General features: G+C 41.7%; 1 protein-coding gene across 5 annotated transcripts in view; it reads left to right on the plus strand.

Moving 5' to 3' along the window:
* The window catches only part of RAB44 (RAB44, member RAS oncogene family), a 65,981-nt gene extending 41,357 nt beyond the window's left edge, over positions 1-24,624 (plus strand). For 2 of the 5 annotated variants that reach the window (XM_069945130.1, XM_069945131.1), the window contains exons 10-16: positions 2,806-2,897; positions 10,365-10,816; positions 12,006-12,087; positions 14,296-14,410; positions 17,488-17,589; positions 21,980-22,056; positions 24,197-24,624. In XM_069945130.1, coding sequence (XP_069801231.1) covers positions 2,806-2,897; positions 10,365-10,816; positions 12,006-12,087; positions 14,296-14,410; positions 17,488-17,589; positions 21,980-22,056; positions 24,197-24,287 — 1,011 coding nt within the window. In that variant the 3' untranslated portion in view covers positions 24,288-24,624. Of the gene's footprint in view, positions 1-2,805; positions 2,898-10,364; positions 10,817-12,005; positions 12,088-14,295; positions 14,411-17,487; positions 17,590-21,979; positions 22,057-24,196 lie in introns of those variants that run through there. The other 3 variants (XM_069945132.1, XM_069945133.1, XR_011358812.1) reach the window with 3 other exon arrangements.
* Positions 24,625-24,824: the final 200 nt, after the last annotated feature.

Here is a 24,824-nt window from a genome sequence, read left to right on the forward strand (position 1 = left end):
GTCGTGACGTGTCAGCGCCGGAGACCCCGAAGCCTAATGGAGGTCTTGAGGCCGGTCCCAACGCTCGATGAGGGCATGGGGGGAAGTGAGTCAGTACTTGTAATCAAATTCCCCCTGCCTTTGCTGGCTGACAAATTTAAAAAGTCGCCAGACTTCTTCTTTAAATTGAATGCTGGGTAATTTTGGGCTTAAAATTCATGCAGCTGGCAATTGAGGGGATTTAGTGTATGCAGTGTCATCATATAACCTGCAGGCAGTAAGCTCCTGAACCCCCTCTAGTGGTTGTTGAAGACAGTGAGAGCTTTATCAATTACCTCCATTGCTGTATGAAAGAAAAAAGTAGAAGCACTGCATCAAATAAAAAAGCAGAGAAAAGAATTTCCACAACTATTTCCACAAGCGAGCGGCGATCAGCGAAATCAGCACTCATTTACAGAGGCTCAATCGACGATGCTGAATCATTTGTGCAGCCTATTACCTTTATCATATTCTTCTGAAGAGTAAAAGGTGTTATCCAGTGAAAATCTTTTTCTTTCAAATCAACTGGTTTCAGAAAGTTATTTAATTTACTTCTATTTAAAAATCTCAAGTCTTCCCATACTTATTAGCTGCTGTATGTCCTGCAGTAATGTTGTTTTCTTTACAATCTAACACAGTGCTCTCTGCTGCCACCTCTGTCCATGTCAGCAAATCCCCATAGAAAACAAACCTCTTCTGCTCTGGACAGTTCCTGACATGGACAGAGGTGGCAGCAGAGAGCACTGTGTCAGACTGAAAAGAAAACATTTCCTGCAGGACATACAGCAGCTAATAAGTATGGGAAGACTTGAGATTTTTTATAGAGAAGTAAATTACAAATCTATATAACTGAAACCAGTTGATTTGAAAGAAAAATATTTTCACTGCAATACCCCCTTTAAACCTCTTTATTCTGTGTTTACGACACAGACAAAAATGAAGACAAAAGCGGTTTTGCGCTGACACGCGCTTCCTCTTGGCCGAAAAATAAAATGTATACTTTTTGCGTGTTTAGAAATTGAACAGCCCCTAATTTTCTAGGGCAAAAAGAGATAAGCGAATCTCAGTAATGATTGCTTCATCCTAATCCGAGTGTGGGTCATTTGAGTACTGGAAGCTGAAGAAGTTGGATGCAGCCCTGGAAAACATGGATACAGCCATAGGCCATAGTCTGTATCCATGTTTTCCAGGACTCCTTTGGTCTGCATCCAATTTCTTTAGCCGACGGTAACGGTTATACTGCATGCTCATCTCTATTGGCAAGCCATCTCCATCTTTGGTGTAACATTTACCCAACATTTATTTGGATCTGTGCATCTATATGTTGCTTATTCTTTAAAGGGGTTATCCAGAGCTACAAAAACATGGCCACTTTCCCCCTCTCTTGTCTCCAGATTGGGTGGGGTTGCAAACTCAGTTCCATTGAAGTAAATGGAGCTTAATTGCAAACCACCCTGAACTGGGCACAAGAGTGGGGAGGGGGAAGTGGCCATGTTTTTGTAGCGCTGGATAACCCCTTTAAAGTGTAGCCATCATGGTGTTCCACTGCCGGATCAGCAGAGATTTCCTCTGTTACTCCGGAAGTCCGGGTCTTCATGGCTACAAACACCCTTCGAGACCTTAATGCAATCAACCCTCATCCTGATCCAATGGGAGTCGTGCCTATTATGCTTTCATGGTGTGTTTGTAGCTATGGAGAGCCGAACTTCAGGACTAACAGAAGAAATCTCCCCTGATCCGGCAGTGGGCCTTTATGATAGGCACCCATTCATTAAGGTACATATATACCAGCTGCTTCTATTCATTCATTGTGTATACAAGTGGGTATACATAGGGGGAGATTTATCAAACATGGTGTAAAGTGAAACTGGCTCAGTTGCCCCTAGCAACCAATCAGATTCCACCTTTCATTCCTCACAGACTCTTTGGAAAATGTAAAGTGGAATCTGGTTGGTTGCTAGGGGCAACTGAGCCAATTTTTACTTTACACCATGTTTGATAAACCTCCCCCATAGTATTTAGACTAAGGACCATCACATGTATAGCCAGGCTGTAACATGAAGCTATGTGCACATACAGATTGGCCTGTAATTTATGGCTCATCCCAAATTACATGCCGAAATATTCACCATATTTTGCCACATAAACACTAACACTCAATTTTACAGCCACAACAATTGTAGTCATATACTTACTATGCGCGGAAACTTGAGGTTGCTGTGATATTGATTTTAAGGGAGTGCTCAGATGGGTGCCCTTTTCTTTCAAACTAACTAGTGTCACAAAATTATATAGGTTTGCAATTTACTTCTATTTAAACATCTTATGTCTTCCAGTACTTATCAGCTGCTGTATGTACTGCAGGAAGTAGTGTATTCCATCCAGTCTGATACAGTGCTCTCTGCTGCCACTTCTGTCTGTGACAGGGACTGACTAGTATCAAATCCCTATTAAAAAAAAAAAAACTCTTCTGCTCTGGACAGTTCCTGACATGGACAGAGGTGGCAGCAGAGAGCAATGTGTAAGACTGGAGAGAAAACATCATTTCCTGCAGAACACACAGAAGCTAGAAGGCTTAAATTTTTTAAATAGACGGAAATTACAAACATATATACATTTCTGAGACCAGTTGATTTGAAAGAAAAACATTTTCGCTGGAGTACCCCTTTAATACAAGTCAATAGTAAAAAAAAAGTTGATATGGATGAGAAACAATAGTTTGGGGTCTAATTTACATTTCATTCATGTGAATTATATTCCAAAAATATAACATAATGCATTACACAGTTTTACCAGATTTTCTTTCAGGATACCAGTCAGAAAGAAAAAAGTAATGAACAGGAATCTGAAGAAGGAGAAGCACAAGAGCCGACAGATCTGTAAGTATGAATGATCTCTAAGATCATGGTGCCATAGTGCAACTCTCATGTCAGGAGATCTTAAAAGGTCTCATCAAAGAGGTTCCCGCTCAGACTGTTTTCTGTCGGCCGGGCCTTTGATATTTTCATAGAAAACACTTTACATTTACAGGAAACAAAACAGTCAAGTTCATCGAGTTCAGCTTTCAATTCCGTTTCTGTAGAATTAAACCTTCAAATAATAGCAATATAAGTATAAAGGTTAAGTAACCTGCTCTACAAGAATATGGCAATAGGAAGTAAGAATAATAAGTATTCATATGTCAGACCCTTTGGTGGTTTTAACACTGTATATGAGGATATGAGTAATTTACTATACACTCACCGGCCACTTTATTAGGTACACCTGTCCAACTGCACGTTACCACTTAATTTCTAATCAGCCAATCACATGGCGGCAACTCAGTGCATTTAGGCATGTAGACATGGTCAAGACAATCTCCTGCAGTTCAAACCGAGCATCAGTATGGGGAAGAAAGGTGATTTGAGGGCCTTTGAATGTGGCATGGTTGTTGGTACCAGAAGGGCTGGTCTGAGTATTTCAGAAACTGCTGATCTACTGGGATTTTCACGCACAACCATCTCTAGGGTTTGCAGAGAATGGTCCGAAAAAGAAAAAACATCCAGTGAGCGGCAGTTCTGTGGGCGGAAATGCCTTGTTGATGCCAGAGGTCAGAGGAGAATGGGCAGACTGGTTCGAGCTGATAGAAAGGCAACAGTGACTCAAATAGCCAACCGTTACAACCAAGGTAGGCAGAAGAGCATCTCTGAACGCACAGTACGTCCAACTTTGAGGCAGATGGGCTACAGCAGCAGAAGACCACACCGGGTGCCATTCCTTTCAGCTAAGAACAGGAAACTGAGGCTACAATTTGCACAAGCTCATCGAAATTGAACAGTAGAAGATTGGAAAAACGTTGCCTGGTCTGATGAGTCTCGATTTCTGCTGCGACATTCGGATGGAAGGGTCAGAATTTGGCGTCAACAACATGAAAGCATGGATCCATCCTGCCTTGTATCAACGGTTCAGGCTGGTGGTGGTGGTGTCATGGTGTGGGGAATATTTTCTTGGCACTCTTTGGGCCCCTTGGTACCAATTGAGCATCGTTGCAACGCCACAGCCTACCTGAGTATTGTTGCTGACCATGTCCATCCCTTTATGACCACAATGTACCCAACATCTGATGGCTACTTTCAGCAGGATAATGCGCCATGTCATAAAGCTAGAATCATCTCAGACTGGTTTCTTGAACATGACAATGAGGTCACTGTACTCCAATGGCCTCCACAGTCACCAGATCTCAATCCAATAGAGCATCTTTGGGATGTGGTGGAACGGGAGATTCGCATCATGGATGTGCAGCCGACAAATCTGCGGCAACTGTGTGATGCCATCATGTCAATATGGACCAAAATCTCTGAGGAATGCTTCCAGCACCTTGTTGTATCTATGCCACAAAGAATTGAGGCAGTTCTGAAGGCAAAAGGGGGTCCAACCCGTTACTAGCATGGTGTACCTAATAAAGTGGCCGGTGAGTATATATATATATATATATATATATATATAAATGCAACAGCTCACCACTAACCCAATACAGATACAGATCCAATAGAGATATGAAAATCGCTAAAAGCAGCCCCCCCCCCCCAACTGCTAAAGAAATCTCCATAAAAATAATGAGGCTCTTGGTTACCATTTTCAAATAGTGTAAACCATCCCACCACGATAAGGTGGCCTCATGCCGGGGTGGACCTTACACTGTACTTTGGCCTCTCCATGGTATATAATAAGCTTATGTTCTGGGCATGCAGGATCCACCTAATACTGGCAAAAATAACCACATGGTGGGTTAGGTGGAGTCCCCGACCAAGTAGAGGCAGCCACTCCCCCCATCTGGAACACAGGCAAAAAAGACAAACTTGGCAAGCTCTTCTAGAACACCATTCACACATATTGAATTTATTATAAAAGAAAAGAAAATATTCCAGATTAAAATCTTTAGCTAATCCCAAACTTTTTTCATCTGGATCATTCATGTATATCGGCCCAGATTTATCAAAGTGAGTAAAAAAGAAACTGCCCCTAGAAACCAATCACAGTTTAGCTTTTATTTTTCCAGAGATGAAAGCTGAGCCATGACTGGTTACTATGGGCAATTTATAACATTTTCAATTACACACTTTGATAAATCTGGGCCACTAAGATTAAAAAATTCACTCCATCAATGTCACATGTCACATTCTATTTACTTATATAGATTTTAGAATGAACCCCCAAACCGATCAGGACAATTTCTCCCCATATAATAATAATAATAATGGAGTGGCGCTATGGGGCACGAGGATAAGAAAGTTTACTTTATTATTTTCCCGCACCCCTGCGTTCCTTTTCATTTTTTGGATTTTGTGGGACTTCTCCTTTAATGTTAGCTTCAGTCATCAAAGGAATTGTCCCTTTTTAGCTACTATCTCTCTCTATATATAAATCCTGCTGTTCAGGTCGCTAAAGTCAATACCTGATGAATATCCTTAATGCCCAAATCAGCCAAAACAGCTGAGTAAGCCATTTTTTCATCCAGAATGATCATATGTTTTAGAATTGCTTTGATTTCTGGTTACACAATTGTGCGAAAAAATAAAAACATATCCACGAACCCAAGCATTATGGTGAATATGCCTCGCCCTCTTGTACCGCAGCTTCTTCAAAGCAAAGACTACTTTAAAGCAATTGTAATTAATTGTAGGCTTTGAAGAAGAGTTTGAAAGGGTGCGGCAGCACTAACGTAATTGTCAGGGATTGTTTTACTTTGCTAGACAATAGATCTGTATTTATTTATTGTCTCCCACAAAAGAGCAGTAAAAGATGCAGGTTAAGGCTCCAATAAAAACTGAATAAAAAAAAATTAATAAGTTAAACCTTGTATGAATAAACCTGAACAGGAAAATCTACGTTGAAGGAGTAGTTGAGCAAAAAAACCCCCAAAACCTTCAAACTAACTGGTACCAGAAAGTGCCGTAAATATGTCATTTACTTCTATTAAAAAACAAATGTCAAGTCTTCCAGTACTTATCAGCTGCTGCATGTCCTGCATTATGTAAATGTAAACATATTTCAAATGTATAAGCATTTCCTAACCCCTGAAGGACCCATGATGTGTCCATACCCTTAGGGGAGTTCAGAGAGGGGTCACACTGCGTTCCTGCTCTGAATCATGTGACTCCCGGCTGCTATCAGCCACGGCCAGCTAATTTACCATTTAAATGCCCCATATACCCCATCTGTGGTGATCTAGTGGATGATCTTTGCTTTTGACTGGGCCAGCAGTCAGCACCACAATGACGCAGGTCCCGGCTCAGCGCTCAATTACTATGGGCTCCAGCAGTAAATATTAACCAAGCACTGATCTCATGGATCAATGCAGTACATGTGTATTGCAATGATCTCTATGAGAGATCAGTGCAGTTATCATAGTTTATCATTTTTTTTCCATTATTAAAAAAAGCTTAAATCACCCCTCTTTTCCTATTTTATAACTAAATAAAAAAACATATTTTATATCGTTGTGTGCAGAATCACCTGAACTATTAAGTTATGGCAAAGTGAAAATAGCTGATTTTTGGTCACATGAAATCCGGAAAAATTGTAATAATAAGTCATCAAAAAGTCTCATATTAGCAAGCAAGGTACCAATAGAAAGGATAAATCAAATTGCCCCTTAGACCAAAAAAAAATAAATTGTTATAAGGATGGTAATAGAGACATTTTAAGAACATTTAGTTTTTTCAAAAAGGTTTTAATTTTTTAAAAGCTGTCAAAAAAAGGTGGATATGTTGCCTATCGTTGTAATCGTACAGACTTGAAGAACATAGATGCAATGTCAGTTTTACAATAAAAAGAACGGTGTAAACATGAAACCCCCAAAATAAAAAAAATAGCCTTTTTTCAATTTCACTGCACAAATAATTTATAATTATATATAAAAAATGAAGTCTGTCATTGCAAAGTAAAATTGGTGTCGCAAAAAATAAGGGCTCATTTGGGTCTACAGGTAAAAAAAAAATGCAAGCGCTTTTGCCTCTTAAATACGAGGAGGAAAAATTGTCCTTAATCCCTTCCCTCCCGCGTCACTTTTAATTTTTACACTTTTTTTTTTCCACATGCATTTTTCCCCTACAGACCCACACGAGCCCTTATTTTTTTTTGCGACACCAATTGTACTTAGCAATGACAGACTTAATTTTTTCAATAAATATGTTGTGAAACCGGAAAAAAAATATTTGCGCAGTGAAATTGAAAGACAAAACACATTTTTTTTTCCCATGGGGGTGGGGGGTGGGGAGTTGTGTTTATGCCGTTCGCCTTATGTTAAAACTGACACGTTATCCATCTTCCTCAAATCAGTACGATTACAACAATAGGCAACCTGTAGTCAAAGTCTGAGCATTCGGGTTAGGAAAAAGCCTGAACGTCCGGACTGTTCGCTTATCGCCCCTCATGATACCACCCCTTTTTATTTATTTTCCTCCTCATTTTATTAAACATACAGGGTGATAAAACAATGGAGGTATGCCCAATGGGCGTATGAGGCGTATAAAATATTCTTCGATAATCATAACCCAACAAGGCTCTAAAGAGCCAATATATAAAATAAAACATAGCAAAAAGGAAGGGGAGAGAGAGCAAACGAAAGTAAGGAGGTAGTGGGGGGAGAAAGAAGGAGAGGGGGAAGGGAAGGAGGCTTCAACCATAAGTATGAAGGTATCAGCGATCTGTATCCATCAGTATCCATATATTGTACCGGTAAAATTGGTCATTCAGGTAATGAAGTTGCGCAGTTAGATCCTCCATGTGACATATGCTGTCAACCTTGCCAGAGAGTTATAGAGGGCGATTCCAGGCGTCTCCAGAGCGCAGGGATACATGCTTTCTCTGCATTGACCAGGTGGTGAACTACGGACCACCGACACAACTTCAAGGGGATGACCGATAAATGGAGCTGAAGGAAGACTGGAGTATACAGGAGAGAATGGTCAGTACATGAGGACGGATTCTCCAGACCTCTTTCCAGAATTTGGAGAGCTTTGGGCAAGTCCAAAAAGTATGGAGGAGCCCCTTAAGCAAGTTGTAAGAACTTAAAGGGGTTATCCAGCGCTACAAAAACATGGCCACTATCTTCCAGAGACAGCACCACTCTTGTCTCCAGCTTGGGCGGAGTTTTGCTGCTCAGTTCCATTGAAGTGAATGGAAACCGCACCTGAACTGGAGACAAGAGTGGTGCTGTCTCTGAAAGAAAGTGGCCATGTTTTTGTAGCACTGGATAACCCCTTTAAAGGAAGGTCTTGTGGAGTCCTGTAGATAGTAATTGCTGTTGTGGGTCATGTGGAGACAGTAATGGCCTGTGGTGAGTAGATGGAGAAGGCCAGTGAGTTTTGTGGAGACATAAATATTTTTTGCCAGTAGATGGCAATGTTGGCTAAGACCAGGGAGAGAAAGTGAAAGTAAAAGTAACTGGTCACGGTAATGGCGATGCTGTTTGTCAGATAATAGTGCAATATACACAACACAATGCTCCAGTCTGGTTTTGTGCAGTAAAGGGTGCTCTGATGGGTTCCTTTTGTGGTGATTCCCTAGAGAGGGGATAAGCAATATTGTGCACTGACCATCCAGTTTGCAGATTTTGCACGTAGGCACCATGTACTTTGTGGTAATGGCAACTCTAATGTCATTCTGTATTCAGTGAGAGACGAGAGAGGTCCCTGCTCGGGTCGCTGGCTAGGCCAGGGATTAAAGTGCTGTAGAGCTGAGCTGAAGAGACAGTGTGCTATCATACCTGGTACAGGCTGTGTTAGGTGCCTTCAGGATGAAGGGTCTGTGGGTCCCACACTGCAGGCATATGCAGAAGGCCCCAGGCTCCTTCGGATTGTAGGGGGGACAGGAACCCCTTAAAATGCAGCGGATAAGATGGGGAGGGACAGTGGAATCATAGGCAGAAGAGTACAGCGGGAGGATTTAGGGGAAAAATGGGGTTGCGGCAGGAGCTCCTGAGGTGCACATCTATGCCCTCTGCCTGTTGGCCATGTCTCAAACCCATGTACGGGTCATCTGTATGATCCGGCGACCATGCAGCCCAACTATACTACTGATTAAGTAAACAAAGGTCGATTAATAAGATTGTCGCTCCTTACGAGGAACCCATCTAAATAAGCCCGTAAACATTAATGGCCTACTTCCAACCAAATAAATACATTGGGGGAGATTTATCAAACATGCTGTAAAGTGAAACTGGCTCAGTTGCCCCTAGCAACCAATCAGCTTCCACCTTTCATTTTCCAAAGAGTCTGTGAGAAATGAAAGGTGGAATCTGATTGGTTGCTAGGGGCAACTGAGCCAGTTTCACTTTACACCATGTTTGATAAATCTCCCCCAATGAGTTCATCCCGTTTCTATTGTTTACACTTGAACAGGACAAGTAACTGTATGGACACACCATTGTGCCTGGCATTATCTACCTTCATACAGGCCTTGCTGTGTGTGTTTAAAGGAAATGTGTCATCAGAAAATCACCTATGGTATAAATCATGTTTTTATGTTAAAAATATTTTTAAGGAAATTTTTGGTGACATTTTTTTCTAATTTTCCATGTTTCTATCGATATAATAAAATAATCCTGATATCTTGCAGTTTTCATCCTCACCACTGGGGCTGTCTGTAGTGATAAGAAGGGACTGCTGTAAAGTGATCTTTACAGCATCGCAGCGACATGTGACACCAGGAGATAGAGAAGACAATAGCAGCTCCCTGAGGAATGACATCTTCAAAAGATTACACTCAGTTATGTTTCACATTCATCGCAAGGGGACAGGCTCTGTCTGTTGGCGTCTATGTTCATGAGTCTTACTGTAAAGCATGTCACTAAATGCTGTTAAAACAGATGGCAGCCCCCATAACAATGTACAAAATTTAAATAAAAAAATAAAAAATTACAGTCAGAAAATAGAAACAGATTAGAAAAAATGAACAAGTTTTAGTTTCTGACTCTAATCAGTAGAAGAAAATTTAGGTGACACATTCCCTTTTAGATTTTAGAAGATCCTGATCCTATACAAGGCTCTAAACTTCGGCAAATGTTATTTCACTATTTAGGTTAAAGATCCAACATATTTTATTACATGTTAAGTAAAATTAACCCTGTTTGACTTAAATATTAAATAATATTTTGCAATATTTCACTAATAATTCTTTCGTGGCTTGACCTACCCTATCCATTCCCAACCCTGACCCTTGCCAGGGACATATTGGAATTTCCATGAATTACCTAATTTCCTATATTTGTAGTCTAGAACTACACATTATATTAAATGCATTATATATTATATTTGCTATTAGTGTTGTGACCTTACACTGTTTCATTAACTATTATATTTTAGTGACCAACAAAACACATTCAAGACTCTCAATGACTTTAAAAGTTCAAGATCAAGAGTCATTTCAATAGAAGAAGATCCAATACAAGAGTGTTTGCTTAGACACCCCAAACTACTTCAAGAAGGTATTCTAGAAGAAATACCAACCAAAGACTTCAGTACTACAGAAGCTGGAGACTCTGTTCATATTCATTCCTCTAACCCAGATTCACCGTCTTTTGATCACAGCAATATTTCATTCCAATTAAACAAACCAACCCGATATGTAAAAAAGATAGCTATAGCATCAGAGGCAACGACAATCCAAAAAGAAAAAAATCATTTAGAATTATTCCAAGCAGACACAGATCATGTTTATAAGATAATGTTTGTTGGAAACACACACGTTGGAAAAACATCCTTTCTATGTCAAGTACATGAAGGCACCTACAACAGAGAAACATCAGCTACCATAGGTAAGAAGGAAAGGATGTCATCTCTTTACAGGGCACAATAAGTGGGGGCATCTTCTGAGAGGTTTCTGTGCAGGGCCTTGATTTACACCGATGAAGGTATGATCACATCTAAATTGTTTCCTTGTTTTGTCATTTCTAAATCAGGGATCAGCTGGTAAGGGCCCTATTACACGGGGCGAGAATCGTGTGGAAAATCGTTATAACATTCAAATTTAAATGATAATTGTTCCGTTTATTTGCAGGCAACTATCGAAAAATCGTTTTTGTGATTTAAATCCAATCCTAAAATCATCATTAATCGTTCGCTGTAGTTCCACATTCACTTACTAATTGTTCAGTGTAATTCCACATTGTTTATTTTTTTTGCTGGGATCAGATGGAGTAAACAATTGTAGTGACTTACGATTATCGTTCTGTGTAATATTGGGAAAGATTCAGGTTAACGATAAACAATCTCCTTTGCGATTGTTTATCGTAAATCATTAAAAATTGCTTTCTTCATGCCTCATTTTACATAGGCCACACCCCTTTAGCCAAACCCAACAGGAAATAGTTGGCAACCAATCATAACTTTTATTTTACTAAAGCTCACTAAAGTAATACTGTCACCAACGCCCCCCCCCCCCCCTTACTCTATGTGCAGTTCTACCACCATCCAAGCTTAGATGCTGCACATTCTATTGATACCTGTTAAACACTTGTCTGTGTTTTCTTTATTGGTGGACAGTGTCACCAAGGCGGGACTTCATGGCAGTTGGGCCCCCTCTCCTAAAAGAGAGATGGTCTAACTGTCATGTAGCTCCGCCTAGGTGACACTCTCCACCAATGAAATGAAGCATATTTACAGCAGAAAGAAGACACAGACGTGTTATACAGGTAATACAGGTATATACAGAATGTGCAGCATCTGAGCTTGTGGATGGTGCAGAGAACCGCACATAGAGTAAGAACGGTGACAGTATCACTTTAAGATGTTAAAGCTGCTCTATGATTGGCTGATGTGGGCAAAACCAGGCAGTTGTGGTTTCAGGCAGATTTATAAGGTCTGAAAGTTGTTCTGCAACATGTATATGGTTTTCTACAACAAAACCTGAAAAACCAGGTAGTTTTGATTTCAGAGACATTGATAAATCAGATGTATAGGAATTCTATGAAGCATTTTAATATTTATTATGTTCTTATCCTCTAGGAATAGACTATCGTATTAAAAGCATTATTTTGGACAACAAACATTATGCTTTACAGCTGTGGGACACTGCCGGACAGGAAAGGTAATGGAATAAGAATTGATAAGATTTTTTTTCCCCTCCTGCCGCTGCACTGTAAATTAACGATGCTGCAGGCTATACCTGAGGTTGCAGCGACCTTAATTCACGTTCCCTAGATGACACAGGCACAGAAGCTGTGCCTGTGTGATCCACGGCAGATCCCGGCTGTTAGTGATAGCTGCAACTGTCAGCACCCGAGCCGGGCTCTGGTGCGGGGAGTTAACCACACAGATACTGTGGTCAGCATGACAGCAGCATCTTTAGGGATTCAGACGTCTTCCTCTACAAAAGAAGAATTCTCTGTCTGGTAACCATCGCAGAATCCCAATGGTAGCCATGGAAACTGGTGTCCTGCCTATGAAGGCCGGCAGGGAAGGGAGGGAGGTAAGGCCGGTACGCGGCCGCAAGCTTCTAACAGTGGCAGGGGACAGAGGGGAGGGGGCAGAGCTAGGGACTTCATTAGTATCCCATAAGTTGAAATAAAATACGACCTGGGCATGGTGGCATCCATGACCCATGGTCCTATCCATGACCCATGGTCCTGAAGGGTTAATAAAGATTAGACTGTTGCCTGAGGCCCTCCAGCTGTTACAAAGCTACAACTCCTGTCATGCCTGCATAGCCAAATGGTGTCCAGCCATAATGGGAATTCTAGTTGTGCAACAGCTGGAGGGCTTCCGGTTGTGCCCCCCTGGTCTAGATAATACAAACCCCTGGTCACTTTATCAGGCACGATCAACCATGTGGCCTTTTCATGACATCGCTTCTTTTAAGAGCGAATCAGAAAGCAGGTTATGTAACTGCAAACAGGGCTAATGTGAGAGAGAACAACCAATTACGTCTTAGGCTGCCCGGTCTGGTTCATCTTAAAGGGGCCCCAATGATTTCAAGAATTGGTCAACTTATAATAATTAAGGACGGGAGAGAGTCCATTCCTGGGGGTCCTCTTACAACAACAGTATTCAGTAATGTCTCTTTGGGCCTCGGAACTCAAGTATTAAGGTCTGAAATGAAAACATAACCTGCAACTGTCACAGCAAGTCACTGTCACCTGAGAAATGGACTGGGAGTTTCACCCTGCGGGGGTAGCAGAGGTCTGAAACATCTCTTGGTGTTGCACCAGATCCTCAACCGGCTGGGTAAGACCAATCATCTGGTTCACTTATGCTGCCATGGTATCCATAAGACCATACACCAGTAACACATACAGCCTTTGATTCTGTCAGGGGTAGAAGGGATAGCGTGACCCTGCTCTCGCCCACAAGAGCGCACCTGATCGGCCTCCTGGCATCCCCACTCGCTGATTGGCTTGACCCCACCTGACTGTCACTAAATGTCATAGGGACATCAGGAAATACAGCCATTGGGATGAGTTTGGCAAGGTAAAGGAGAAGGCCGGCAAAACTGAAAGGGCAGGGGGCATAAATTAAACAGGCACTACTCACCTCTCCCCATGCACCACAGGTTTTTTTTTTATTCATTATGTATGCTCTGTACACATCTATTTTTCTACATTTCTGTTTTTTATGGTATGTTTATTGTCTCGTTTTTTTTCCGTTTTTTTTTTTTTGCAAACACTCAAACTTGAATTTATTGAATTTATTGGGAATTCCTGTAGCTCATATGTCCAGTCTACCTGCTGGTGAACCTCAAAGAGATGTTATCTTATCATGTTTGTAATCAGCACAGATATTATTATTAATTATTATTATTATTATTATTATTATTATTATTATTATTATTATTATTATTTGTGAGATTTATTTTTATAATATACACCCTTTCCATTCCTCTGTTCAGTTGTTATATTTCTATTGCGTTTTTTTATTACATAAACTTTTTCATTGTTTTATTTTTTAATCTTTCTATACACATTTCCTCTCTCTGCAATATTCAAGAATTTTTTTCTCCATCCTTTTGTATTAATGCTTTTATTTTTATATGTATCTTTTATGTATTTTATTTTATTTTTTAATCTCTGTGGGGATTTTATTTATTATATGTTGTAGCTACTTATCTATTTACCATCTGAATGGCTTCCTTATCTTATTTGTTGCTTAACTGAGCCCCCTAGTGGTGAAGTCTTAACATTGTAAAGTGTAAAATACCATGATCACAGTTCTTACATATAGAGGCAGATTTATTATAATGGATGTATCTGATTTTTTTTAGAAACTTAGCCAACTATTGATTTTTAACTTATTCTGACAGGTTTTATAGCATCACAGAACAGTTTTTCAGAAAGGCAGATGGTATGGTGATCATGTACGATGTAACTTCTAGGGAAACATTTGCTGCTGTGCATCACTGGCTGAACTGCATTCAGGTAGGAATATGATACATTATAGAATTCTAATAATACTATGTCTAAGGAAGTTAAAGAAAATAAATTATATATATATATATATATATATATATATATATATATACATATATATATACACACACACACACACACACACACACACACATGCAATGCAATTGTGTGCAATCCATTTGGATCAGGTTTTCTATTAACTTTCTTTAAAAAAAAAAAAAAGGAAAAAAAAATAATATATATATACAGTGGTACCTTGGTTTAAGAGTAACTTGGTTTAAGAGCGTTTTGGTTTAAGAGCTCACAGTTTTTCAAAATTGTGGCTTGGTTTAAGAGCATTGTTTTGGTTTAAGAGCTCCCTGCACTGGGCGGCAGGGCGAGTGGGGGAGGGGCTTGGCATGCACAGTGGGGTCTACAGCCCTGTACTCTGACCCAGGAAGTCTCCCTCACCTTCCAAATCATAGCAGATCCACTTCAGGCTGGGGCTTGCATCAGGGGACAGGACTGTGGGGGTAATCTCTCCATAGATGTAATCCCTCTCTCCCCGGACAGAGAGCGCTGCATGTATGTGTCCACATCTGCCCTGCTCATTCCTTCATGCTCCCTGCAGTCTCTGTCAGCTCCGATTGGTCCATGCTGAAAATACCCCCTTTCCCACTGCTGTCATGTAACCACACAGACCTCTGACAGCAGCCCTGCTTCTCTATTCGAGCCTGTTGTACTACGCTCCTGCAATATGGGCATCTGCAGTTCCATTCTGTATCTACAAATTGTGGCTGTTTTTCAGGTTTCTGCACTTACTCTATAATATATTATACACCACATGCTGATTGCTATACTGTACAGTAACTTATAATGGGACATATTCAGCTGTTTTTAAATGTTTGTTTCATTTGTTTTACATGTTATTCAGAATATAAATTCTCTATTTTTGGGTGTGGAACCAATTGTCTGCATTTTAGTAATTTCTTATGGGAAAACTTGCTTTGGTTCAAGAGTGGATTTGGATTACAAGCACAGTACCGGAACGAATTATGCTCGTAATGCAAGGCACCACTGTATATATATATATATATATATATATACATACAGTGGTGCCTTGCATTACGAGCATAATTCGTTCCGGGACCGAGCTTGTAATCCACTCTTAAAGGAGACCTGTCACCCCCCGCGCCGGGGTGACAGGCTCCCGACCCCCAGATAGATCCCCTTATACTTACCTCATGTCGCCGAGTCCCGGGACGGAGATATCCCGGTGAGAAGCCGGCGCGCGCGCTGTGGAGATGAGTCCAGCGTCCATAGAGAATGAATGGAGCCGGACTCATCTCTGCTGCGCGCGCACGGCTCCATTCATTCTCTATGGACGCTGGACTCATCTCCACAGCGCGCGCGCCGGCTTCTCACCGGGATATCTCCGTCCCGGGACCGGCTCTGGCAGCGGGACTCGGCGACATGAGGTAAGTATAGGGGATCTATCTGGGGGTGGGGAGCCTGTCACCCCGGCGCGGGGGGTGACAGGTCCACTTTAAACCATTATAGCAGCAGTGTGTATAGCTGAGTGTGAGTGCAGGCACATTATAGCAGCAGTGTGTATAGCTGAGTGTGAGTGCAGGCACATTATAGCAGGAATGGAGAGGATGGGAAACACAAGGGCTGACACAGACTGCAGGGAATACAAATGTGAACAGCGCTCCATCGTGTGGTGTCTGCAATGGGTAGAGCAGTAGCAAGAGAGTAAAAGGAAAATCTCACCTGATATGGTTGTGCAAATGCAAGGCACAACACTCAGTGATAGTATGTATATGAACCGCAGCCACTCTCAGGAACCAAACAGGTAGCTAAAAAGTAATATCCTCCACTCCAAACCCTGGATAACATCGGGCGCAGGTCCAAGATAGGCAATAAATGTATAATGTATTTTAAAACACACAACGCGTTTCGAAGTTGCGCCGACTTCTTTTTCAAGTGTCTTGAGAAAGAAGTCGGCACGACTTCGAAACGCGTTCTGTGTTTTTAAATAAATTTTTAGACATTTATTGCCTATCTTGGACCTGCGCCCGATGTTATCCATAGTTTGGAGTGGAGGATATTATACTTTAAAGACTGCAGGGAGCATTAAGGAATGAGCAGGGCAGATGTGGGCATATACATGTAGCACTCTCTGTCCGGGGAGAGAGGGGTTACAGCTATGGAGAGATTACCTCCACAGTCCTGTCCCCTGATGTAAGCTCCAGCCTGGAGTGGATCTGCCATTTTTTGGAAGGTGAGGGAGACTTCCTGGGTCAGAGTGCAGTGCTGTAGACCCTGCTATGCAGACCATGCCCCTCCCCCACTTGTGCTCCCACCCAGTACAGGGAGCTCTTAAACCAAAGCAATGCTCTTAAACCAAGTTACAATTTTGAAAAACTGTGAGCTCTTCTTGCAAAACGCTCTTAATCCAAGTTACACTTAAACCAAAGTGCCACTATATATATATATATATATATATATATATATATATATATATATATAGATATATCAAAACTAATGCTTTTTTTTCCTTCTTTTTTTATGTGCATGTTAAAATTAACCATTTAAAAATGGATACGTTAAACGGACTGCATGTTCACACGCTGTCTCTTTTTAATGGCCGTTGTTTTCATTCTTCAATGATTTCCATTAAAGTCTATGGAGGCAACTGATGTTAGTTTACACAATGCATAGAATAACGTCCGTTGTTCGCAGCCGGCGCCAAATTAATGATCAGGACATTTATTTGTAGCCATTATTTAGCGAACAACAGTCGTTATTTTAAGTAGTTCACGCGTAGATTTTTTTTTCATTATTGCTTTTTTACCATAATTTATACATCATTGAATAGACTTTTAAAATTAGCCACACTGATGGTCCTGAGATGGTCCTATAGCTGTATCCATGTTTTCCTGGACTCCTTAGAGCTGCGTCCAACTTCTCCAGCCACCGAGAGTCAAATGCCGAGCATTCGGGTTTAGCCAAACTTTAAAGTTTGGCAAGTTCGCTGGTCATTATCAATAATGCTTATTATGATCATTGCATCTCTGACAGTGTCCTACAATCTTTACTCATAGGAAAAAGTAATGGATGAGATCATTATTCTTCTTCTGGGCAATAAGATAGACTGTGGTGCTAAAAGACAGGTGACATTTGATGAAGGACAGAAGCTGGCTCAGGTATGAGCATATTGGTATAGTGATAACTAGTCACCCTTTACCATTCTAAGTATGTACCTATAGTCTATGTAGAGATATATTATGAATCCTTTTTCTTGCTCCTATAAAGTTACCTTACAAATAAATAATCAATACTATAATCCTTAGTTGGTAATTATTGATTCTACCTCTTTCTTTCATAAGTTTCATAAATTGTCTCTCATCATATAATATGTAGAGTACATATCTCATGCATAAGATAAACAGGTGTAATTTTGCAATAGGTAGTAGTGAATAAAGGTTTCAGCATAAATGGACGCAGAATAACTCCATATGTTGTAATTAGGGGTCATTTCCAGTAGTAGCGGAGCGCTTCGCTTGGCTCGGCGGTTAGCTTGTCAGGCGGCTGTCAATGAACTTGTGGTGTCCCACCACGAGTGTTCTTTGTCTCTCCTTTGCACCCCTCAAAAAGCTTCTCAAGCCAGGTTAAGTAGTGATGAAGGTATTTTTAAAGTTTCACCACTATATGTCAGTATTATGTATTTCTATGCTTTGCACAGCTGAAGTTAGGAATGGGTTAATGTTACTATTGTACCATGTGCTCTTATTGACCTATAGGAGGTGCCCTCTACTCTGAGCCTATTATTTTTCTTCTTTCTCTTGCACACACTCCTTTCCACCACTCACAGGGTAGATTGCTTAGCCCCTGTAGGAAGTAGTTACTTGGTGGGGGAGGTGTAGCGTCAGTCTTACCCAGATTGTTGTGGGAGAAGGACACACAGAGCAAATGTCCCTGCTGTAGTCAAGCCAGGGCCTGGCTTCGGCCAGGACCCTTGTACGGAACTGAAGTTAGTTGAGTCTAGTCTGGTCTAAGTCTAAGAAACGTGTGTACAGATGCAGATAGAGTTAACCAGCTCTTCCAGTATTCTTACTATATCTACTATGCAGTGCTAAACACTACAAAGGGAGAAGAGTCTCTAGGAATGTCCTAGCCCACGCTATGAACCAGTCTAAAAAGTGCAGGGCAGTATCCTGAGACGCAAGAAGAACTAGCCTGGATAGGAAGCTGCTACCAACGAAGGTCTACGTATCCTATCTTGCAGTGAAGGTAACTGGGACACCCCCGGGAACTTAGCTTCACCCAGACAACCACACCTGGGGCTTGTATCTCCCTATTAAGACGGGACACTCGACACTGTAAGGCACAAGGTGGTCAGACCAAAGTCTATACACTGGTACAAGTAACTTCTCACTCTACAAGTATTCTCAACAGTTCCGGCGTACATTGCTACATTAGGTCAGGACTCCCTCAACAAACTCTTGTCTACTTTCAAATCTTCAAGCCCTGCCACAACTACCTCTCTATTCTACTTTACTTCTCCAAGCACCTTACTAAGCACAACTAAGTGAAGCACTACAGTTCATGTAAAGATCTATCTATTTTACCAAAGTGTACTGTACTATTAAGAGACTGCACAGTAAAAGCTGTAATATTTTTATATTACCGGGACTCCGTCATCTTTTCCTACGCACCAGCACCTATACACACTAGCCGCATACCTTGGGTTATTTTTTCCCTTTCTGTGGGTGGTGGTACCAACAGTCTGAGTAGGTCAATTGGCACTCAGGACTGCCATGACAAGAGCCCAAGGGACCCATCACAACCCGGCAGGTCACCGACCATTTTAGGATTACAGCCAGCCACAACACAAAGCAGGTACCAACATCACACCTGTGTGCTGGATTAGCACTGGCGTCACGACGATACAACCTTTGGCTGAGCTGTACAGCAAAACTAACAACATCCATATAGTAGAGCACCACAAAATCACTGATGCTCTGTGCCGTTCTGTTCCGGGTGTCTAAAAAAGCTTGATCCAGTCCTGGGAAACTGGTAGAAGGTTCCCAGGACTGGATACAGCTTTTCCAGGCACCTGGAGAGGAGCAGAAAAGAGTTTAAAGGCAGCTGGCTGAGAAGCTGTCCGCCAAGCCTATCAAAGCGCTTCGCTACTACTGGAAGTTTGCTCATACTTTAATGTAATTATTGTTTTCTGCGGATCTGTGTGCCCAGAGCCTGCACGGGAGTTCACCATGCGGTTTCAATAATATGTTAGCTTGAAGGATATACAGTATGCACTTTTTCTTCTGTACAAATTATAAAACTTAAGTATTCGGGTCATTATGATTGCAGTGATATAATTTATATGTATTTTTAAGTCTTAAAGGGAACGTGTCACCTAAATTTTCTTTTACTGATTAGAGTCAGATACTAATGGTGCGTTTACACGGAGCAATAATTTGCCCAATCAAGCGATCAACGATCTCGAAGCAACGATGTGTTTTTTATAATGATCAGCGTTTAGATGGAACGATATATCGTTTGGAAAAATCGTTATTGCGATTGTTTTAAGATCGTTTAAGCCCATTTCACACATAGGATGAATCACTGAAAGACTGTTTACAGTCGCGAATTTTTAGCGAACAACCAACGTCGATTCGAGAACATGTTGAAAGATCACGACGACCGATTTATTGCTCGTCGTTCAATCGCTGGGAGTGTTCACATGAAAAAATTATCACTAGAAAACGATTGTTATTGCGAATCTTTCAACGTTAATCGCTTTGTCTAAAAGCACCATTAAACATGTTCTTTTAAACTAAACAATAAGTCATTTTCTGATGACACATTCCCTTTAAGGCCTTGTTTACACAATTTGGCTATGTTCACACTACGTATCTTTCCGGCCATAGTTTTGAAGGGTTGATGCGTTCGCTTGAAAGTATACGATATACGCCCGCACAATGCACACTACTTATGAGCTTACGGCCGGATCGTATACGGCGCCGTGAAAAATGAACAAGACCATTGTTTGAGGACGGAAATGTTCCAACTCACGGCCGTGGATTTACATGCGGCCAAATTGCATTTCAGCCAAATTGAACGTGATTTTTAGATCCAAAAGGTTCTTTGTGTTTTATTGGGCTGGGCGAAGATTTCCAAGTAAATGACCTGTTTCAGATCGCTTCGAATCAAGCTAGGGAAGCAGAACTGTACTACGGGCGTATGTTCGCGGTTCGTCTGCATGTTCGCAATCCGGCCGCATGTCTATTTTTCCCACGACCGTACTTTCAGCCGCACATGTACGGACTCATACGCAGTGTGAACATAGCCTTTATTTGCAGCCAGGGTTCCATGCGGCCACACAGAAAACTGACATGTCTATTTTGTGCGTCCGCTATTCAGTAAACAGTAGCCGCACCAAATAGACTGTACAAACAATGTAAAGTGCGGCTATGGCTAATTGGAGTGGGAGCACACTCAAATATGCCTGCATTCCAATTAAGTTACGTGATGTTTACCCGGCCGATACTGCAGTATTGGCCGGGTTGAACATCTCAGACAGTGGCCGTTCTGTGACACAGCCGTGTCACAGAACGGCCGCTGTGTTTGCCATGTGTGAACATGGCCTAAGGCTGTACTAGATAGCCCGATGCATGGGGCAAGGGAGTTTCAATCTGCTAGATCGGCACTCTCTTACTAAGGTTATTACATAGTTGAATAATCTTGTGGGCAGGACTGCATGGACATAGTTGTCTGATCAATGTCTGTGCAGCCCTTGCTTTCATCAGTCATTGCATCAGTTACTAGACAGATTTTGACAATAATCAGATGACAGGCGAATGACTGCTCACTCCTCAGCTGAATGTTGTCTTTATGACACCAGGTGATAGCAGCCTGATTGTTCCGTGGAATGGGGCCTTTACTGTAAACTGTATTCTAAAGTCTTATTGCCCATTAGTAAAAAGGTGACAGGCAATCTATTAGGCTGTGCCATAGTATGCCCAAGGGTCTTTGATGACATTTGTGGGGGGCCAGTTGGTAAACTTTTCAAAAGATAATCCCCACAGATTTCATAGATGTATGTGATACTATGTCAGAGGGGTCAAAGAAGGCAGCGGCAGATTAAGGGTGTTGTGCGGCGAGCAGAAAAACATGGTTGAAGCCTTCTCCTTGCCGCCACTGACTTTCTTAGACCCCACATCTCGGAGGTAAGCCCTCTGAGTTGTGGGGTAGGTGGGGCAGGCGTGACTACACCCACATGCCGTGTCAAATAGCTGCACAGTATCTCCAATATTGTGTAGACAAAGCACATCTATTTGATATTGCGTGAGGGCATGTCAATTCTCTGAGCGGAGAGCGGAGATGCAATAACTTACATTGAGACACTGAGGCAGGCGGGATTCCGAGCGGAGTCCGCAGCGGGGGTTCCACTCAGAATTCAGAGTGTGAGCGGGCCCTTAAAAAGACCTGAGAGTTGCTGGTAATGTGTTTAATAGTAATTAAAAGGAAAATGTAAGAAAAAAAAAAGTCAAATGTAAAAAAAAAAAAAAAAAATCTCTTTTCTTCCAGGAGTACAAACTACTATTCATGGAATGCAGTGCGGCATCAGGAATAAACATCAATGAATCACTGACACAGATAGTCAGGTAATTGTGCTTGGCGGCATTTTGCAGATTGCCGGATAAGAGTCCATTCACACAGGCTGATTATTATCAGCGGAATGAGCGTTGATAGGAATGCTTGTTCCTGATAACTGACTACTGTAAAAGGACCAGCGATCAGCTGATGAATCATGGTCACATCTTTCATGCAGGTATTGAAATCATTGTTATCAGCGTCTAGAGATGAGCAAATCTACAGCACGCTTAGGTTTCTCCGAGCCCAAGCGCTCTACATTTGATTACCGGTGGCAAACATGGTGTAAAGTGAGACTGGCTCAGTTGCCCTTAGCAACCAATCAGATTCCACCTTTCATTCCTCACAAACTATTTGGAAAATGAAAGGTGGAATCTGATTGGTTGCTAGGGGCAACTGAGCCAGTTTCATTTTACACCATGTTTGATAAATCTTCCCCTTCATAACCCTATTACACATATGATTTATGAAGACCGGCGTACTTGTCTTATATTAGGCCCCTCCCCCTTTTCCCAGTCAGGATTCACTAAGAGGCGCACTCCTCTTACTGAATCCGGCCGGCCGGGCGCCCGAACCTGTGCGTAGCGTACTAAATCTACACCTTCTGGAAGCAGGTGTAGATTTGGATCATGATTTACGCCTGTGAGCAGGCGTAAATCATGATAAATGAGGCCACGCCTCCTCTCAGCCTTATCACTTCCCCTCAAGCTCCCCCAGCCCGCCTTTCGGGCAAATGGGGCATACCGCAGACGTACGCCAGAGAGAAGGAGCGAATCTGCACCTTCTCTTTGGCGTACGCCTCGGGCGGACGTTTTGTAAATGTCCCCCATACTGTCCACCTACTTTTGGACCACCCTATGTATACAGACATTTAAAAACAAGGTGGTGGAACGAGAACACAAAATCCATTTATATAATTAATCATAATAATGCATCAGGGCAGCAGTATATACCATCAATGACATGTGACCTGCTGTATGATTGTACAATATAACATGCCGGTGTAAAGTGCTGGTGCAAACAATCAATAAATCAATGGTATCAAAATGAACAACACTGTTCATAAATGTCAGGGCTAAAGCAGCCACCATATCATCCCAATACAGTACTATTTACCACTGTCACAGGGAGACACACATTGAAGGGGGAGATTACAGGGATTATTTGGGTCATATGGGTAATTTGAATGAATAAAATTCTATTTTTCTTGGTATTTGATCAGGTGGTTACTCGGTCAATTAAGGGTTGTTTTTTGGGTGATTTTTGTTCACACAAGGTATAATAATACCAAACTACAGCTGTAATTTTGAGTTATAAATATGGCCGTACTTTCGATGCAATAATGCGCAGTAAACACACTGTATAGAATAATGGCCGTATAATAATTGATTATGACCATCCAAACATGCTTATTATTTACCACCTGCTTTTGTAAAATACGGGTGTTTTTTTTATCCGTTCAAACATTGTTTTATTTTTATTCAAAATTATGGCTGTAATAACTGGAGTGGTGGATCCACTGAACCGCTGCTAGTGATGGTGTAAGCCGCACCAGGGAGTGGGGTCTAGTGGGCCCCTTGTTTTCACCAGTCCGTACCACAAGGTGGGTTGGATTTGCTGTGGCAGACGACCCCCAGGCAGGCAGGACCGCGGCAGAACGGCTAGAACTAAGACAAAAGTGAAGACTGGGAACCGTAGGCAATAGTCAGGGGCAGGAACCATGGGTAGGAACCTCAGGCAGGACCATGGGCAGGAGAGCTGGGATCGCAAACTAAGGATTAACATGCAGAGGCTCCAACAGGGAATAACAGGGCAGGTGCACATTTATAGAGGAGAGGTGATTAGGTGCAAACTAATTAAGGGCGCAATGGCCCTTTAAATCTGCAAGAGGTGGCGCGCGCCCTAGGAGGTGAGGACACGTGCGCTGGCCAGAGCAGGATGGAGCAGGAGTGTGGAGAGATGAGGCGGCGCAGGCCCCTGCATGTGGGCTCCAGTGTCCGCTGAGAACGAACGGCCATATTTTGCCATTATTTTACTGTGCGTGAACATAGCCTAATAGCATCTAATTGATCACAGTTTCTAAAATTATAGATGAAAAAAGTCAAATACATAAAAATATACTTTTGAATTGAAATCAATTTCCTTCACCAGGTCTATAAAGAAGCACGAGGACAATATGAAAACGAATGTGGTAACATTAAAAAGATCTACAAGTCTAAAGAAAACAAGCTGTTGCGTGTAAATCTGCGAGCCTTGTCTATTGTAAAAATTGTAGTGATTTCTTGAAAAGATGAGTTGGAAAAAGTTTAAATTTAGAAGAGCCCTGAGACATTTCCGTTGGATGACTCTTCTTTCTTATATAGTTTATGGTTTCCTAATAGTACATGCAATAAACCTGCTAGGCACAACTTGTTTAACCCTGGGGCTTATGGGTAAGAAAGCTTAAATCTAAGATGCCCTTTAACTGATCCTCATGCCAGAAAGTATGTGGTTGCAAACCTGACATTGAAGGTACTGTTTATAAATAACTTATTATCTCTCATCTGACTTCTGCCTTATTAAAGCGAATCTGTATCCACCCCCTCCCCAAACCTCTGGTTCCGTTTATTTGGTGATCGGGAATTCTATGCGGTTGTGTCTTTCAATATGCTGCTTTGTAAAAATTATCTTTTAGGCTATGTTCACATTACGTGAACACCCGGCCGTTCCGTGACCCCCGTTGATCTTTCCGGCCGCGGAACTCTGAGGCCGGAGCCGCCTGCTTTACTGTGTGAACTGA

This window comes from Dendropsophus ebraccatus, chromosome 11 (genome assembly GCF_027789765.1).
Source record: "Dendropsophus ebraccatus isolate aDenEbr1 chromosome 11, aDenEbr1.pat, whole genome shotgun sequence".
Taxonomy (NCBI): Eukaryota; Metazoa; Chordata; class Amphibia; order Anura; family Hylidae; genus Dendropsophus; species Dendropsophus ebraccatus.